The sequence below is a fragment of the Danio rerio genome, chromosome 22, assembly GCF_052040795.2.
Source record: "Danio rerio strain M-AB ecotype USA chromosome 22, GRCz13ab, whole genome shotgun sequence".
NCBI lineage: Eukaryota > Metazoa > Chordata > Actinopteri > Cypriniformes > Danionidae > Danio > Danio rerio.
This window is the reverse complement of record NC_141042.1, coordinates 1,180,001-1,199,377: the sequence shown is the minus strand read 5'-3', so window position 1 is coordinate 1,199,377 and position 19,377 is coordinate 1,180,001. Positions and strand designations below refer to the sequence as shown.

At 35.8% G+C, this 19,377-nt stretch overlaps 1 protein-coding gene across 12 annotated transcripts in view; it reads right to left on the bottom strand.

The window, feature by feature from the left end:
• The window catches only part of camk1ga (calcium/calmodulin-dependent protein kinase IGa), a 28,396-nt gene that overhangs the window by 4,380 nt on the left and 4,639 nt on the right, over positions 1-19,377 (bottom strand). For 3 of the 12 annotated variants that reach the window (XR_015521081.1, XM_087302400.1, XM_087302399.1), the window contains 7 exons: positions 15,744-15,858; positions 9,564-9,689; positions 8,561-8,635; positions 7,866-8,004; positions 3,718-3,841; positions 1,878-1,953; positions 1,686-1,798 (listed from right to left, as the gene is read on the bottom strand). Coding sequence is in view for 10 of the 12 variants with exons in the window: in XM_087302400.1 (XP_087158526.1) it covers positions 1,686-1,798; positions 1,878-1,953; positions 3,718-3,841; positions 7,866-8,004; positions 8,561-8,635; positions 9,564-9,689; positions 15,744-15,829 (739 nt within the window). In the remaining 2 variants the exon portion in view is untranslated. 12 annotated transcript variants of the gene reach the window in all.

The following is a 19,377-nucleotide window of genomic DNA, read 5'->3' as shown; positions in this document are numbered from 1 at the left end:
TCAGTCGCAAGGAAACAAAAGAAGAAAAAAACATATTCCAGAAGGGTCAACTGAGAAAACTGCAGGGAAAGTCTAACGATGGTTTACAAGGTCTGGAGGTGTAAAGTTTGAAGTCATCATATTAAAGTCGTGAAGTATGTTGTTGTTAATGCTAATGCTAATGTTTTAGCATACATTTAACATATGTTAGCATGTTTTAGAACATATTTTAGCATATAAGTAACATGCTGCTAAATGTTTTAGCACATTGTTAGCATGCTAAGTCATGTTATTACAAAACCACCTCTGAGCAGAATTCCATCAGTGTAAAGGCTGATTTATACTTCTGCGTTAAGCGCACGCGTATACTACGGCGCAGCCTACGCATTGACGCATAGCCCTACGCCATGGCCGCTGCTGACGCGCACCTCATTTTGAAAAGGGTTCTAAAACATTAAAAACTGCTTTTATTCTAACCGAAATTAAACAAACAAGACTTTCTCAAGAAGAACAAATATTATCAGACATACTGTGAACATTTCCCTGCTCTGTTAAACATCGTTTGGGAAATATTTAAAAAAGAAAAAGAAATTTAAAGGGGGGCGAAAAAATTCAACTTCAACTGTATGTCACGATCACCAGTGATCTAGCCTTTGAAGATTGCTGCAGAACTATGCCACTTTAATGAACTTCAACTCCCATCATGCACTTCACACACACACCTGTTCCTTTATGCCTCTGATTACACACACACACACAGCCGAAAGTTCATGATTGACTATAAAGACACCTCATTCACACACGCTTTGCTGAGTCTTGTTTATCTTGTCAATCATGAACTTACAGCTGTGTGTGTGTACTCAGAGGCATAAAGGAACAGGTGTGTGTGTGAAGTGCATGATGGGAGTTGAAGTTCATTAAAGTGGCATAGTTCTGCAGCAATCTTCAATGGCTAGATCGCTGGTGATCGTGACGTACAGTTAAAGTTAAATTATTCGCCCCACTTTAAATTTCTTTTTCTTTTTTAAATATTTCCCATACGATGTTTAACAGAGCCGGGAAATGTTCACAGTATGTCTGATAATATTTGTTCTTCTGGAGAAAGTCTTATTTGTTTTATTTCAGCTAAAATAAAAGCAGTTTTTTATGTTTTAAACACCATTTTAAGGTCAATATTATTAGCCTCTTTAAGCTACATTTTTATTCGATTGTCTCCAGAACAAACTTGCCTAATTACCCTAACCTGCCTAGTTAACCTAATTACCCTGTTAAGCCTTTAAATGTCACTTTAAGCTTAATGTCACTATAAGGGGTTTAATAACTCTGACTCCAACTGTATATAGCATCGCAGCATACTAATCTCGTAAGTATGGCAACACTAAAACTATGGAGGCAGTCCTTTTTAAAGTAACTCATTTAATAGCGTAAATAAAAATAAACCCTTGCAGCGCTTCATTTGTAAATGAATAATTTCTGAAGAAAAACTAGCAAAAAAGCCGCTGTGATCAAAGCCAGCTGGACGCAAAACTTTTTTTGGCTTTGCAGACGCCTTTAAGAAAGCATCAGGTATCTAAAGGAATTTAGAAAATCACTGAGTAAACAATGAAAGTAAACAGCTGCAGCATTGAAGTATTTCCAGTGGTAATGATGTTGTAGTGCATTTGTCGGGCTCTAGATGGCAGTAATGAGTTTTTTTTTTTACTCACCGGACTCGGAGATGTCGTCCCAGTACGGCGAGTGAAACGCATACTCTGCCTTCATGATTTTGGAGAACAGACGGGTCTCGTTCTCCTCATAGAACGGTGGGTATCCGCTCAACCTGAGGAAACGCATGATTAGATGAGGACAAAAGCAGGACGGGATCATCACAGCAGTGTTCATAATGTCCGGAGACTCACAGAATATAGGTGATGACTCCGATTGACCAGCAGTCCACAGCTTTACTGTAGGGTTTCTGAGCCAGGACCTCCGGCGCTGAGGAGAAACGACAAACACTGTATTTTATTAGGAGACTAATTGGCAAACCTTGTGCTGATGTTTTATCAAGCAGTCTGGCGGCTTCAATCAAAAACACAAGTTTGCGTGTCTTGTGAAAGTTACCATGAAAATGATGGGTGTGGTATGAGAGGAGTCACAATTATTCGCCCTCCTGTGAACTTCTTCAAATATTTCCCAAAGGATGTTGAACAGATTCAGGAATTTTTCACAGCATTTTCTCTAATATTTCGTCACTTTGGATTTATAAAGCTCTCTCTGCGTTCTGAATGATCTTAAGATATTGAGCTTTATATAGCATATAGCAAACGATATGTGTGTAACAGTTCTCTTTCTTACATTAACATGACAGAGACCATAAATGTACTCTACATGTCAAATATCAAAGCTCTCTTACATCTGTAAATTGGATCAAATAAACCACGGTAAATGCAGAGAGAATCTTCTAGCTCTGAAAAGCCATTTTCCACTTGGAGTTATGAGGTTCTTGCGGGCAGATCATTCAATGAAGCATTACTTTTTAAGAAATACAATCAAAAATACATCATTTGGTGTTGTAACAATATGTTGATGCTTTAGAAAGTAAAATGTTTGCTTTCTATAACAATAATGTTTCAGGATGAATATTTTTACATGTTCAAATTAATCATACAAGGCTGGCATAAGTGTTTAGTTAACTTTATCAAATTAATATGCTTTTATTCATTAAATCTTATGCTTTATATGAATTATTGAGTTATATTTATTGGATTATTTGCGCTATTAACTGAATTATTTGTCATTCAAGGTTTGATAATATTAAATTTAAGGCTTTTAAAGTCTTTAAAATTTTAAAGCAAATGAGTTTAATAAACACTGAAACATGTTTCACTGACTTTATATACACAAATAACAAATATTTCACATTTAATAAATTAATTTTTTCAACTGTAAAATTTACAGTTTCATCTCAATGTCAAAAAATGCTTCTTAATCATCACATTTACACATTTCTTCTCAAATTGGTGTGGTGCATTATTTAGTCGACTCTGATTTTGTGTGATTTTGTCTTTCTGGTCTTTTTCGCTGTCAATAGAGCAGTCCGGCGAAATGACAAAGAAAGCTGATCCTGATTGGTCCTCGTGCGTGCATTAAAAATGCTGATTGGCTCACAGAAAGAACCTTATAGAGCCAAGCTAGAGTTCCACTTTGTAGATAAACCGTTATTATTTTATATATTATTTATGTAAACAACTTAAACAAAAACATCACATAATGTGAATAAGATGTCATTTATGTCAGATAGAACATGATAATTCTAAGGTGACGATTTGTTCTTCTGGAGAAAGCCTGATTTGTTTTATTTGGGCTAGAATAAAGCAGTTTTTAATAGTTTTTAAGCCATTTTAAGGTCAATATTATTCACCCCTTCAGCAATATTAGTGTTGGATTGTCTCCAGAACAAACCACTGTTATACAATGACTTGCCTAATTACCCTAACTTTACCCTGATTACCCTAGTGAAGCCTTTACATGTCTCTTTAAGCTGTATAGAAGTGTCTTGAAGAATATCTAGTCTAATATTATGTGCTGTCATCATGATGAAGAGGAAATAAATCAGTGATTAGAGATGAGTTATTAACACTATTATTAATCGAAATGTTGAGAAAAATCTGTTAAACAGAAACTGATTATAAAAGGAGGGCGAATAAATCAGACTTTAACTATATAAATATATTTAGACACACACAAAACCAAACATACCAACATATCCCGGCGTCCCGCAGGCGGTGGACATCACACCATGGTCAGACATCTTGGACAAACCGAAGTCACTGATCATGATCTTGGCATTTTCATCTGGACTGTAGTACAGCAGGTTCTCTGGCTACACACACACACACACACACACACAGAGCCATGGAGATCAATAACGTTATTGCATTACACAGTGCTTTCACACCTGCTTCATTTAGCTCAATCAAGAAGGAGCAGAACATGCAGACCAAACAAGCGCTGCAGAGCTTCGATATGTTCTTGGACATCACAAACATGGATGTGTCTGTGGCGAGGATGCCTGGCGCTATTACAAAAACCACTACTTCATGGATATGTGCAATAACTGAGATAAAAGATATGCTGCTGTGAATTTTTTCTTTGTATATTATTTGACCTATGTGTAAAACTCACATGTACCTTCCCTTTGATAAAAGTGTTCTGTCAGAAGTTAAATGCAGAGGTTAACCAGCTAAACTCCGCGGACCCGGGTCTGTGACGCCATCGACTTCCGCTTTCAGATTTAAAGGGCCAGCATTGCACCAGACCCCCGTAAGTGGATTCATTTGAAAGTGTAGAATCTATATTTTATGCTCATATGCATCACTTTGGTTTTTATTCTACTGTACAAATGTTATTTACACTACAGTATTTTGAATGCCCGAGCTGGGTATTGAACATTGGTTCATTTTCATATTTGTCATATGACACATGTGCAAGTTATAGCTCAAATGAAAGCTCTTGCCGGTGCTCATACAGTTCTAGCATTCATTTTACTGAATTATATTCACATGTCAAACAGTTGCCGAATGAATCGTGGTGTTTCCATGACGTAGAAGTGAAAACAATACATTCATGATCAATAAGCAGCCCCAGATAGCACAGACAGCTGTCATCTCTTACCTTATGCTGTGCGCTTCAGGGCCATTCTCCTCTGTTTTTGAGCTGATGTGCATAAGTAATCCTGTTATATCTCTGACGTGCTCCAAACACAGTGAATTATGTTTGATCAAACAGAAGAATAGTGAAATATGAAAGCAATGATCACTCCCTGTGGCTTGTACAGCACCTCTCATCAGTTGCAACACAATAACTCTTGCATAGATTATGGTGGAGACTTTTTTATTTCCTATGATTACAGACATGTGCAGGGACCACCAAAATTAATTACAGCACGCTAGACCACACACAACCTAAAAGCTACACTTTCAAATTTGAGTTGATTAAAAATAAATACTAAAAGCGCCTCTTTATTTAGGTGTTTATTATAACACAGACGACATCTACAGATATTTTAAACACTTTCAATAGTGTTTAATGAAAACTCAAAGGGTTTTCTTTTAAATGATACCAAATGTTTGCATTTACACCTCTGCATGTGGATTTGGGAAGCTTACATTTACATTTACATTTAGTCATTTAGCAGACGCTTTTATCCAAAGCGACTTACAAATGAGGACAAGGAAGCAATTTACACCACTAAGAGCAACAATGAATAAGTACTAAAGGCAAGTTTCAGGTCTGTAAAGTCTAAGAAGGGAAGTGTTAGTAATTTTTTTTTTTTTTTTTTTTTTTTTTTTTTTTTTTTTTTTTTTTGTACAGTTAGTGTGATATTCAAATAGGCAATTGCAGATTAGGAAGTGAAGTGGAGACTAAATAGTTGAGTTTTTAGTCGTTTCTTGAAAATAGCGAGTGACTCTGCTGTTCTGATGCAGTTAGGGAGTTCATTCCACCAACTGGGCAGATTGAGCGTGAGCGTTCGCGAAAGTGATTTTTTTCCTCTTTGGGATGGAACCACGAGGCGACGTTCATTCACAGAACGCAAGTTTCTGGAGGGCACATAGATCTGCAGAAGTGAGTGCAGATAAGAAGGTGCTAGGCCAGAAGTCACTTTGTAGGCAAACATCAGAGTTTTGAATTTGATGCGAGCAGCAACTGGCAGCCAGTGCAAACGGACTAGCAGCGGAGTGACATGTGCTCGTTTAGGTTCATTGAAGACAACTCGTGCTGCTGCATTCTGGAGCAGTTGAAGAGGCTTGATAGAGTTAGCTGGAAGCCCAGCTAGTAGAGAGTTGCAGTAATCCAGTTTGGAGAGAACAAGAGCTTGAACAAGGAGTTGAGCTGCATGTTCCGATAAGAAGGGTCGGATCTTTCTGATGTTATAGAGTGCAAATCTGCACGATCGAGCAGTTCTAGAAATGTGGTCAGAGAAGTTTAGTTGGTCATCAATCGTTACTCCAAGGCTTTTCACCATTTTGGATGCAGTAATGGTTGCCCCATCCATCTGGATTGAAAAGTTATGGTGTAGAGTCGGGTTGGCAGAAACTACAAGCATTTCCGTTTTTGCGAGGTTCAGCTGAAGATGATGATCTTTCATCCAGTGTGAAATATCCAACAGGCAGGCTGAGATACGAGCTGGAACCGAGGGATCATCAGGATGAAAAGAGAGGTATAGCTGGGTATCATCAGCATAGCAGTGGTAGGAGAATCCATGTCTCTGGATGACTGGTCCTAGAGAGGATGTGTAGATGGAGAAGAGAAGTGGCCCAAGAACAGAGCCTTGAGGTACCCCAGTGTTTAGATGCTGTAGGTTGGACACCTCTCCCCTCCAAGACACCCTGAATGACCTGTCAGAGAGGTAAGATCTGAACCATTGTATAACAGTGCCCGCAACGCCCAGTGACTCAAGCGTAGATAGCAGGATCTGGTGGTTGACAGTGTCAAAAGCAGCTGACAAGTCCAGCAAAATGAGGACTGATGATTTAGAGTCTGCTTTAGCCAGTCTGAGATCCTCCACGACCGAGAGCAGGGCAGTCTCAGTTGAGCTTTTAAATTTGGGCAGGCAAAATTCCAAAATAGCAGCAGAGTTTAACTAGTTAATTTATTGATTGACGTATTTATTTATTTCTGTATTCTGCCCTCATTATTTTTATTTATTCATTCATTTTCTTGTCGGCTTAGTCCCTTTATTAATCTGGGGTCGCCACAGCGGAATGAACCGCCAACTTATCCAACACGTTTTTATGCAGCGGATGCCCTTCCAGCCGCAACCCATCTCTGGGAAACATCCACACACACATACATACACTACGGGCAATTTAGCCAACCTAATTCACCTGTACCGCATGTCTTTGGACTGTGGGGGAAACCGGAGCACCCGGAGGAAACCCACGCGAAGGCAGGGAGAACATGCAAACTCCACACAGAAACACCAACTGAGCCGAGGTTCAAACCAGCAACCTTCTTGCTGTGAGGCGACAGCACTACCTACTGTGCCACTGTGTCGCCTTATTTTTATTTTATTATTATTATTTTTTTATTAAAATGTATATATATATACACTATTAATATTATTCTCTCTCTTTTTGTTTTTACTCTGATTTATTTTCTTTTTTTGTTAATTATTATTTTCGCCAGGGCTGGGGTAATAGTAGAAAACGCAGTTGGTTGGTATCTTTGTCTGTAACTATGTACGCAAGATTATTTTCAACTGCAACAATTTGATCACCAAAAAAAGAGAATAAGCTCAACCCTGTTAGACCGTGCGCCACGGCGCAAAGCGGATTTCCCCGTCCTTAAAATAGCAAAAGTGGATTCAGACACGCTCTTTCATAATTTTTCGCCCTGCACTTTGCGCCTGGATCATCAAAATACAGCCTCATATCTTAAAAAAAGAAGAAAGAGCAAAAAAACATTGTGCATTCACACAGTGTGCCTCACACAGGTGAGTGGGCTTGACAAACCACCTGTAAAACATTCTACGGTCTATAAATACATAAAAAACACTCTTGCATTTAACTCTCTGAGCACTGACAGTTCCTGAGTGTAATCAGCACTTCTTGTGTGTATTGCGTCTTCTTATTGAGTCGCTCAATGCCTCCTGAACTGTTAACCGCTTTGGACAAATTAATTCGGTAAATGACAATATACACTCGCCGGCCACTTTATTAGGTACACCTTCCTAGTACTGGGTTTTTGCTCTCAGAACTGCCTTAATCCTTCATGGCACAGATTCAACAAGGTACAGCTGTTGTTTTTTTTTTCACCCTTGGTCTGCATCACAGTAAGCACACTACAGGTGTGGACGCACCCTTAAACTCAATGCAAACTCACAGCAGTGGATCAGTCTTACTCACCTTCAGGTCTCGGTGGACGATGCTGTTCTGGTGCAGGTAGGAAACGGCCTCCAGGACCTGATTGATCACACGGCTGGCGTCTTTCTCTGTGTACACGCCTCGATCCAGAATACGGTCAAAGAGCTCTCCTCCTGACACCCTTTAAACACACACACACACACATGATCAACAGAAGACCTCCATATAATAAGTTTGTACTCCAACCCCGAATCAGAAAAGGTTGTTACAGTAAGGAAAACACAAATAAAAAGAGAAAGCAGTGATTACTAAATTGATTTTGACTTGTGTTTCATAAGTGAGCTCAACAGTGAAAACTGAAGCAGATTCACTTTACTTAAACCTCATCTGCTCTGGCACATCAGTCTACACTGTAAAGGCGCAACAGAACTAAAGATGAGCTCAATTGTTTATTCATTCTTTGGTAAAATCCCTTCATTCATCAGGGGTCGCCACAACGGAATGATCCGCCAACTATTACCGGTTATGTTTTACACTTCAGGCTGCAACCCAGTACTGGGAATCACCCAAACACACTCATTCACACTCATACACTACAGCCAGTTTAGTTGATCAATTCCCCTATAGCGCATGTGTCTGGACTGTGGGGGAAACCGGAGCACTCAAGGGAAACCCACACCAACATAAGGAGAACATGCAAACTCCACACAGAAGAACCAGAGAAATAAAACACTTACAGCTCCATCACCAGGTAATAATGCGTTCTGCTTTCATAGAAATCCTCCAGACCCACGACATTACTGTGCTTTATCCTGAAACAGACACCGATTATAGGAGTTATAGATGTGTTGTGCGGGAGTTACACTAAATTAAAACACTTTCATCACATTGCACTGCAAAAAAAAAAGGTTTCCTGCTTATAGAGTGCTGGCTTTTTTAAACATTTGGATTAGAATAAGTAAAAAAAAACAACCTTGAAATAAAAATTATTAAATAAAAAGGGGAAATAAATACAATAAAATGAGCTTTAAGAACTTTTAGATATTCAGGCCAAAAACAATACAAAAACCCAAAGTAAATAAATAAATAAATAAAAAGAGTAAATAAACAAGCTGTAACATGCTTTAATTACAGTGTAAATTAATCATTTTTTGGGATAGTTGGACTACAAACAAGACAAAAGCACAAAATAAGTAAAAAATAGGAAAATAAATATGTAAAAAGAGTAAATAAATACAATAAAATGAGATGTAACATGCTTTCATTTTATAAAATAAATAAATAAATAAATAAATAAATAAAATGGGTAAATTTATATAATAAAATAAGATTTAATTTGCTTTAAAAACGCTAAAAACAAGACAAAAACATGAAGAGAAGCATTTTAGCAGTGTGTTTGTGACGTTATTAGTTTATTTCAGCACTCTGTGGTGTTTAAGGTTATCTGTGGTGATGTTTATGGTGTGTAGTGTGTGAGATATTGTGCTTATTTGATCAGTGTGTGCTGTTCATGATTATTCTCTCTGGTGTTTATGATTATCTGCGGTGATGTGACATTATTTCCAATAAACGATTCACTGATTCAAATGATTCATTCAAAGTGAGTCTCCGGTAAATGATTCACTGGTTTAAATTATTCACTCAGAGTGAGTCTCCTGTATGTGTTTGTGTTTATTTGATCAGTGTGTGTGTGTGTGTGTGTGTGTGTGTGTGTGTGTTGTGGTCAGGTTCGTCCTCTACCTCTTCAGCACTTGTATCTCGTTCTCCAGGTTGGAGTGATGCAGCTGTTTTTTCTTCACACACTTCAGGGCGTAGAAATTGCCGCTCTTCCTCTCCCGCACCAGGTAGACCTCTGAAAACGAGCCTCTGAGAAAACAAGAGATCCTCAAGTCAGACACAAACATCTCTGAATGTGCTCCGAGTGTGTGCAGATCTGAATGCTGGAGCCGTGCTGGACGCTTCACTCTGCGTTTACTGCACTACTCTAGTCTGCTGCATAAAACATACGCCGGAATAGTTGGTGGTTCATTCCGCTGTGGTGACCCCTGATAAATAAGGACTAAGGAACTAAGCTGAAGGAAAATTAATAAAAGAATCAATGAATGATTCAGTGTTTCAAATGATCTGTTCAGAGTGATTTCTAGCAATTGATTCACTGATTCAAATGATGCACTGAGAGTGACTTTAAGGTAAATGATTCACTGATTCAAATGATCTATTCAGAGTGAGTTTTCAGTATATGATTCACTGATTCAAATGATCCATACAGAGTGAGTTTCCAGGAAATGATTCACTGAATCAAATAATAAATGTAGAGTGAGTTTTAGGTAAATGATTCACTGATTCAAATGATGCAATCAAAGTGAGTTTCCAGTAAATGGTACACTCATTCAAAAGTGAAATGATTCCTTTATTGAAATGATCTGATCAGAATGATTTCCAGCAAATGATTCACTGATTCAGATGATAAATTACGTGTGAGTTCATAGTAAATGCTTCACTGATTGAAATGATCTGTTCAGAGTGAGTTTCTAGTAAATGATTCACTAATTCAAAGTTTTCTGTAAATGATTCACTAATTCAAATGATCAGTTCGGAGTGAGTTCCTAGTAAATGATTCACTGATTCAAATGATATATTTAGAATTTGTTTCGGGTAAATGATTCACCGATTTACTGATTCAAACGATACATTCAGAGCGAGTTTCAGGTAAATGATTCACTAATGACCTGTTCAGAGTGAGTTTCTAGGAAATGATTTACTGATTCAAACAATACATTCAGAGTAAGTTTTCAGGCAAATGATTCACTGACTCAAATGATCCATTCAGAGCGAGTGTCAAGTAACTGATTCACTGATTCATATCTGTTCAGAATGAGTCTCCAGTAAACACCTTGCTAATTTAAATGATCCATTAAGAGCCATTCTCCAGTAAACGATTCACTGATTGAGATGATTCATTCAGAGTGAGTCTCCAATAAAAGTTTAACACTCATCAGTGAGCACTATTATTTTTGTTACACAAATAAACTCAAAATCGACTCGTCTTTGCCTGATTTGGGTGAATTCCTGCGCACTTTAATGTCAGCTAATCTACGAGCACACGGCCGTAAGCGTGTGTGTGTGTGCGTGTGTGTGCGTGTCCAGAGAACACTTGAACCCACTTTGTCTGTCTATCTTCAGCTGTACCACGAATAACTGTCCCAGCAGGAGGATTAGCAGTTATATAAGACCAACACTGCCGCCCCTCATGACGGATAATTACCCACAATGCCTTTAATCCAGAACATGTTAGCAGCGTCCCAGAAGACCACGACGACGACAACAGACACACAAACAGTTCAGCCTTTAATTTCTGCACCATCTTTCAATCTGCAGTAGATTTCAGTGAAGCTTTCAGTTTGTGAACACGATTAACTTTAGTTTTGATGTGTTCAGTTCTGCTGTAATTACTAGTTTCAGTAATTAGATTACTTTAGTGTTGAAAAAGTAACGTAAGGGATTACTTTCATTTATTACAGGTCATTTAACTAGTTAGTTTTAATATTCTTGCTTTAAATATCGTATATGAACTCAAAAGTTGTGTATAAATCACTTCAGAGGAGCAGATTAATTAAAGGAGAACATTTATTATGAGAATTGTGTATGCTTAATAATCACCTTTGAGAAATTAATTAACAACATTCATTTTCCTTTGGCTTAGTGTCTTTTTTATCAGGGGTCGCCACAGCGGAATGAACCGCCAACTATTCCAGCATATGTTTCACGCAGTGGATGCCCTTCCAGCTGCATCCCAGTACTGGGAAACACCCATACACACATTCACTACGGCCAGTTTAGTTGATCAGTTCCCCTATAGCGCATGTGTTTGGACTGTGGGGGAAACCGGAGCACCCGACAAACCCACACCAACACGAGGAGAACATGCAAACTCCACACAAAAACGCCGCAGTGCTAACTACTGGGACACTGTTAACAACAATGCAGTGTATAAATTTAGAACAGCAGAATAATTTGAAGTATATATTCAGATATTTTGCATATTAAACTCAATTATAATAATAATAAATTGCAATTACTTTAATTTTTAACCTTAAGAAGGTTTTATTTGTGCGATTATTTGTAACTTCACATGTTTAATGAACAATGAGTATTAAATGTTTGATATATAAAGTCAAATGTTTTGTGTTTTCATACACGTGTTGCTTAAATACGGTGTTAACTTTAAAAACAAAACTAAAAGGTCCTGTTTGCCTCAATTTAAAGAATTAAGATTATAATTTGATTATAATTATTATGTAATTAATTGATGTTATGTATGCATTGAAATGTATGTGGGCGGCTCAGTGGTTAGCAATGTGGCCTTACAGTAAGAAGGTTGCAGGTTCGAGAACTAAAATGACCATAGTGTATGAGTGTGTGTGTAAATGAGTTGGTGGTTCATTCCGCTGTGGTGACCCCTGATTAATAAAGGGACTAAGTTGAAGGAAAATGAATGAATATATGTAGATTAGTATTTAAGTAAGTAATTCAAGTACTTATTGAGTAACTAAGCTACTTTCAGATGAAGTAATCAGAAAAGCAACGCTATGATGTAATTAATTAGTAACTCATTAATGAATCTGAAACAAGCATTTACTTTGGCTAATTATTATTTCATTTCAGTTAGTTTGAAATAAAGATTGAAAATAATAACTTTAATAAATTAATAGTTGTCTATTAATATATTAATAAAAATAATGATTTATTTTCCAGCCGCTGGCTGCTGCTCGTTTTGCTTAGTTGTTCTTTTATTGTGAATCTTTTAGTTTTGGCTATGGAATTTAAACTTGTCATCTTGAAAAAGTTTTACTCTAAAATAATGTTAGTCTTTGTTTTTGTTTATTAAAATAACCTTGATGCCTGCACAAGGCACGTTTCTAGAACAGCAGAGGTTATCACAGATCCGAGATGTATGAAGCTTATTTACATGGGATCCAGTCACTGTCATCTATCACAGGATGAACTCAGTCAATTTCTGCTGAATATTTAATCACGCTGTCATCCACATGTGTGCAGACACTCATATGATATGAATTATGAATTGGTGATAATAATAATAATAATAATAACAATAATAATAATAATATCCAGTGTGTAATTTTAAGTCATTTTGCATGTATCCGTCAGATCTGGATGTCTTTCTGAGACCCACTTTTCCCCCTGCTGTACACCTTGTTTAACCCACCTACATCAGTAATCCTGTTATTAACTAGTGTCAGGATGTTCTCTGATGTCTCTGTGTCAATCACCTGCAGATGAAGATTGACAGCAGAGAGAGAGAGAGAGAGAGAGAGAGAGGGAGAGGGAGAGGGAAAAAGGAAACCCTCTAATGCAGACACGGTCAACCGAATACAGAAAAAAAAATGTGTTAAAGAGTCTTCATAAGACTTCATAAGACATTATAATGCCTCATAAAGCTTCATAATGCCTATAAATGATTCACTTATTTATCTCCCAGCATGCACTGCAAAGCAATTGTATCACCTTGTGCTGCATCATGGTGCCTCATTATGTAGAGCCTTTCATATATCTGAAATAAACTGATGATCCTTATTGTAAACATTCATAACACTGCATAAAGTGTCATAACTTGACATTTACATTCGACATGTCATAACACATCACAAAGCATCATAATGCCACTTTACAAAGCTTTCTAACTCCTAAATACCCATGACATTTTAGCTTCATAGCTCATCATAATGCTTCATAACCATTTATAATGCCTATTAAAGCTTCATAACTTTTTTGGAATGCTGTATAAAGGTCTCACAACACTTAATAATGCTACATAAACATCTCAACCTTTAAAACAACTCATAATGCTTCACACAACCATTCATAAACTGTCCTTATAGTGCCTCTCGAAGATCTAAAAGCTAATACCTAATAATGATTCATAACCCATCATCATGATAAGCACTTAAACTGACTCATAAAGCTTCACAGAATTTTGGAACAAATCCTAATGCTACATAACCCTACACTGAGCATCATAATGTCCTAGAAAGCTAATAGCTTACAGTGGCTCATGCTGAATTTCATAAAGCTTCATAACCCTTCATCAAGTGTCTTAAAAGCTTATAGCACCTATTAAAGCTTTATGAACCCTTAGAAGAGTATATAAGGATTTGTAAAGCTTCATAAACCATTTCGTTATGATTCATTAAGGCTTATTTTAGTGCAACCTTTCAAAGCTTCCTAATATTTTGTAGGAATGCTTCCTTACCCTTCATGACATGCTGTGCAAGTTTCCTGACCTTTAGAGATTTAGGGCATTTTGTAACACTTTATAATGCATCATAAGTTCACATAAGTATTTTATTAACACTTTATAACACGTCACAGTGTCTAATAGTAGAACATCCAAAGCTTTATAGCATTTTGGAATGATTGGAATGACTCATAATTCAAAGAGCTTCATAGCAGCTCATAATACTTCATATAGCTGTTTATAAAAGGTCCTAAAAGATAATAGTGCATCTTAAAGCTTCAGAATCAAAAAGAGAGTAAGTTCATTATATTTTAAAATTATTATAATGATTTAGAACTGATTCAAAAACTTCACAGCACCTCATAATGCTTCATAGCTGCTCATAAAGAGTCCTGAGAGATAACAGAGCATCTTAAAGCTTCATAACATTTTGGATTGTTTGTAATGATTCATATCTCATAACCTTTCAAAAATCTTTACAGTTCTTCATGCTTCATAGATGTTCATAAAGAGGTAATAGAACATCTTAACAGTTCATAACATTTTTAATGCTTGTAATAATTTAGACCTGATTAAAAAAGCTCAATAGAACCCTATAATACTTCACAGCTGTTCATAAACAGTCATAAGTGATTGCAGTGCCTCTAAAGCTTCATAAAATTTTGTAATGCGTGTAATAATTCAGAACTTCATAACACCTAAAAATACCTCATAGCTGTTCATAAAGGGTCCTAAGAGGATGTTGTGCATTTCAAACCTTCATAACATTTTTGACTGCTTGTAATGATTCAGAACTGATTTAAAAAACTACATAGCACCTCATAATGCTTCATAGCTGTTCATAAAGGGTCCTAAAAGAAAATAGTTCCTCTAAAGTTTCATCACATTTTGACACGGTTGTAATGATTCAGAACTGTTTTAATAATGCTTCATAACACCTCAAAATACATTATAGCTGTTCATAAAGGGGTCCTAAGTGCATGTTGTGCATTTCAAAGCTTCATAACATTTTTGAATGCTTGTAATGATTCAGAACTGATTTTAAAAAGCTCCATAGCACCTAATAATGCTTCATAGCTGTTCATAGAGGGTCCTAAGAGAAAATAGTGCCTCTAAATCTTCATAACACTTGTAATGATTCAGAACTGATTCAAAAATGCTTCATAGTAACTCATAATAATAATAACTCATAGCTGTTCACAAAGTGTCCTAAGAGATAATAATGTCTATGAAGCTTTATAACATTTTGAAATGCTTCTAATGATTAAAAACTTATTAATAAAATTGCAAAAACTTCATAGCACCTAATACTATTTATAATACTTCATACACATTTTAGATGCTTCATAAAATCTTATTAAACTTTACGATGCCTTATGACGCACTGTTCAGTATTGCGCATCACTGGTATTTCTCAATAGCAGCAGGAGGATGAAGGGCTTCATTGATAAAAATACCGCCTGGTCCTCAATCCGTTAATCTGCGTCTCAGGCTCAGATTACCAGTGCTGTCTAACGCATGTGTCTCCTTCGAGATAAACCTGCTAATCCTGTAAGAGTGCTCAACCTCGCAAAAACACCTTCATGAGCGCCAAAACCGACTTCTGACTCAGCAGACTCACAGAGCATTCAGATCGACTCAGAAAATCAGCATGTGATACTCACGAGCCTAGAACCTCCTTGAAGTCAAAGATCTCCTTGATGTTGTTGGTGCTCTTCTTCCATGTGCAGTTGATCTCCTTACGACCCATCGTGGCTCAGGTTATTCACAAACTGACTTCTGCAGAAAACACACATGACATACATTAGGCCTGTGCAATAAGACAATATATATCATATGGACGAAATAAAACGTCAATCGATTCATATTAGGCTCAGTTTGCCCTCATAAAAACCTCATAATGTTTCATAGCTGTTCATAAAGTGTCATAAGAGTTAACAGTTCATAATATTTTATAACGCTTGTAATGATTCCGAACGCATTCAATAAAGCTTCACAGTTCCTCATAATGCATTATAACTGTTCATAAAGGGTTATATGAGTTAATTTGTGCATCTTAACTGTTCATAATATTTGAAAGGCTTGTAAGGACTCAGAACTGATTCAAAAAGCTTCATAGCTCTTCATAATGCATTATAGCTGTTCATAAAGGGTTATAAGAGTTAATCGAGCATCTTAACTGTTCATAATATTTTTAATGCCTGTAATGATTCAGAACTATTTCCAAAAAGCTTCATAGCTCCTCATAATGCATTATAGCTGTTCATAAAGGGTTATAAGAGTTAATTGAGCATCTTAACTGTTCATAATATTTTTAATGCCTGTAATGATTCAGAACTATTTCCAAAAAGCTTCATAGCTCATCATAATGCATTATAGCTGTTCATAAAGGGTTATAAGAGTTAATCGAGCATCTTAACTGTTCATAATATTTGAAAGGCTTGTAAGGACTCAGAACTGATTCAAAAAGCTTCATAGCTCCTCATAATGCATTATAGCTGTTCATAAAGGGTTATAAGAGTTAATCGAGCATCTTAACTGTTCATAATATTTTTAATGCCTGTAATGATGCAGAACTATTTCCAAACAGCTTCATAGTTCTTCATAATGCATTATAACTGTTCATAAAGGGTTATAAGAGTAAATCGTGCATCTTAACTGTTCATAATATTTTGTAACACTTGTAATAAATCCAAACTGATTCAAAAAAGCGTTATAGTCCCTCATGATGCATTTTAGTTGTTCATAAAGGGTTATAAGAGTTAATCATGCATTATAAGTGTTCGTAATATTTGAAAGGCTTGTAAGAATTCTGAACTGATTCAAAAAATCTTCATAGTTCCTCATAATGCATTTTACTGTTCATAATATTTTGTAACACTTGTAATAAATCCAAACTGATTCAAAAAAGCTTTGTAGTCCCTCATAATGCATTATAGCTGTTCATAAAGGGTTATAAGAGTTAATGATGCATCTTAAGTGTTCATAATATTTAAAAGGCTTGTAAGGATTCAGAACTGATTCAAAAAAGCGTCATAGTTCCTTGTAATGCATTATAGCTGCTAATAAAGGGTTATAAGAGTTATTCATGCATCTTAACTGTTCATAATATTTTTTAACGCTTGTAATGATTCTGAACTGATTTTAAAAATCAGTTCTTCATAATGCATCATAGCTGTTCATTAAGGATCATAAGAGTTAATAGTGCATCTTGAGGGTTCCTAATATTTTGTATTGCTTGTAATGACGTAGAATGGTTTCAAAAAGCTTAATTGCACCTCATAATACTTCATAGCTGTTCATAAAGGGACAGTAGAGATAATAGTGCACCTTAACAGTTCATAAAACTTGGTAAAGCTTGTAATGACTAATCAAAATAGCTTCATAGCACCTCATAATGCTTCACAGATGTTCACAAAGTGTGTTTAGAGATATTAGCACATCTTAACATTTCATACCATTATGTAATACATGTAATGATTAAAAAAAAAAAGACTCCACAACTCATCACAACACTTCATAGATGTTCATAAAGGGTCATAATAGTTAATAGTGCATCTTAATTGTTCATAAAATGTTGTAATGCTTGCACTTATTCTGAACTGATTTTTAAAATGCTTCATAATTTGTCATAATGCTACATAGCTGTTTACAGAAGTGCCTTAGACATAATTGCGCATCTTAACGCTACATAACATCTTGTTTCAAAAATACTTTATAGCACCTCATAATGCTTCATAGATGTTTATAAATGCATCTTAAATGGTTCATAACTTTTTATAATGATTGTAATTATTCAGAACAGATTCAAAAAAGCTTAATAGCACCTCATAATAACTCATACTTGTACATAAATATTTGTAAGAGATAATAGTGAATCTTAACGGTTTATAACATTTTGTAATGCATGTAATGATTTAGAACAAATTCGAAAAAGCTCCATAGTTCCTCATAATGCTTCGCAGCTGTTCATAAAGGTTCCGTAGAGATAATAGTAGATCGTAACAGTTCATAATATCTTGGAACACTTTTCCATGATCATAACCGATTCAAAAAAAGCTTTATAGCAGCTCATAATACTTCATAGCTGTTCAAAAAGGCTCATAAGAGTTAATAGTGCATCTTAACAGCCTAAATATTTTGTAACGCTTGTAATGATTCAGAACTAATTCAAAAAAGCTTCATGTCACCTCATAATGCTTCATAGATGTTCATAAAGGGACATTACAGATAATAAATAGTGCATCTTAAATGGTTCATAACATTTTGTAATGCTTGTAATGATTTATAACTGATTAAAAAAAGCTTCATAGCACCTTATAATACTTCGAAGCTGTTCATAAATGTTAGTTAGAGATAATAGTGGATCTTAACAGTTCATAATAACTTGGATTACTTGTAAACGTAACAAATTTGAAAAAAGCTTCATAGCAGTTCATAATGCTTCATAGCTGTTTATAAAGGGTCATAAGAGATACAAATTTAATCAAACATTTGCCCTGAAGTTCTAAATAAAGTGACAAATATGAACTTAAATGGGAAAACTTTACAATGCAAAAAAACCAAACACTTTTGCTCAATATAAACTATTAATTGATTGAATTTACAGAAATGGTACTATATTGTGATATACATCATTATCAGGATGAGATTTTGGTCACATCGCCCAGCCCTAATATCCATTATATTTACTCATATGATGATGAGACTTACATAAAGCATCATCTCTGCACTCATAATAATCCTCCAGAATCTGAGCCATTGCTTCACTCTTATATAAAGGTGAAGGTCGCGCTCGGTCACTCTAATCAATGTGTTTCTGAGAACACTTTTAATCTCTGACCTGTGATCTCTCTCCATGTAGGTTACTGCAATTAACTACACTGACCAAACCACCACAATCACATTATGAATATTAAAATTGACCTTCATACCAAATGACTTCAGTTCAAATGCTCCGTATTAACAAGGAAACACTTGACTGAGTAATGTTTCACTTTAAAACATGGGTAATTTCAGTAATACACATGATTAAAGAGGAAAGTTAATGCAATATATACTAATATGAAAAAAATAACATATTTTACTAACATTATGACAAGTGTTTATTAATTAATAACATTAATGAACAATATTGCTTGAAATAGCACGGAAAACTAAATGAGACATTTAAATATTCAATAACACTTTACAATAAGGATTTAGTAGTTAATGTATTTACCAGCATGAACAAACAATACATTTATTACAGTGTTTATGCAGGTTAGTCAATGAAAATAAAGTCAATTGTTAGTTTAA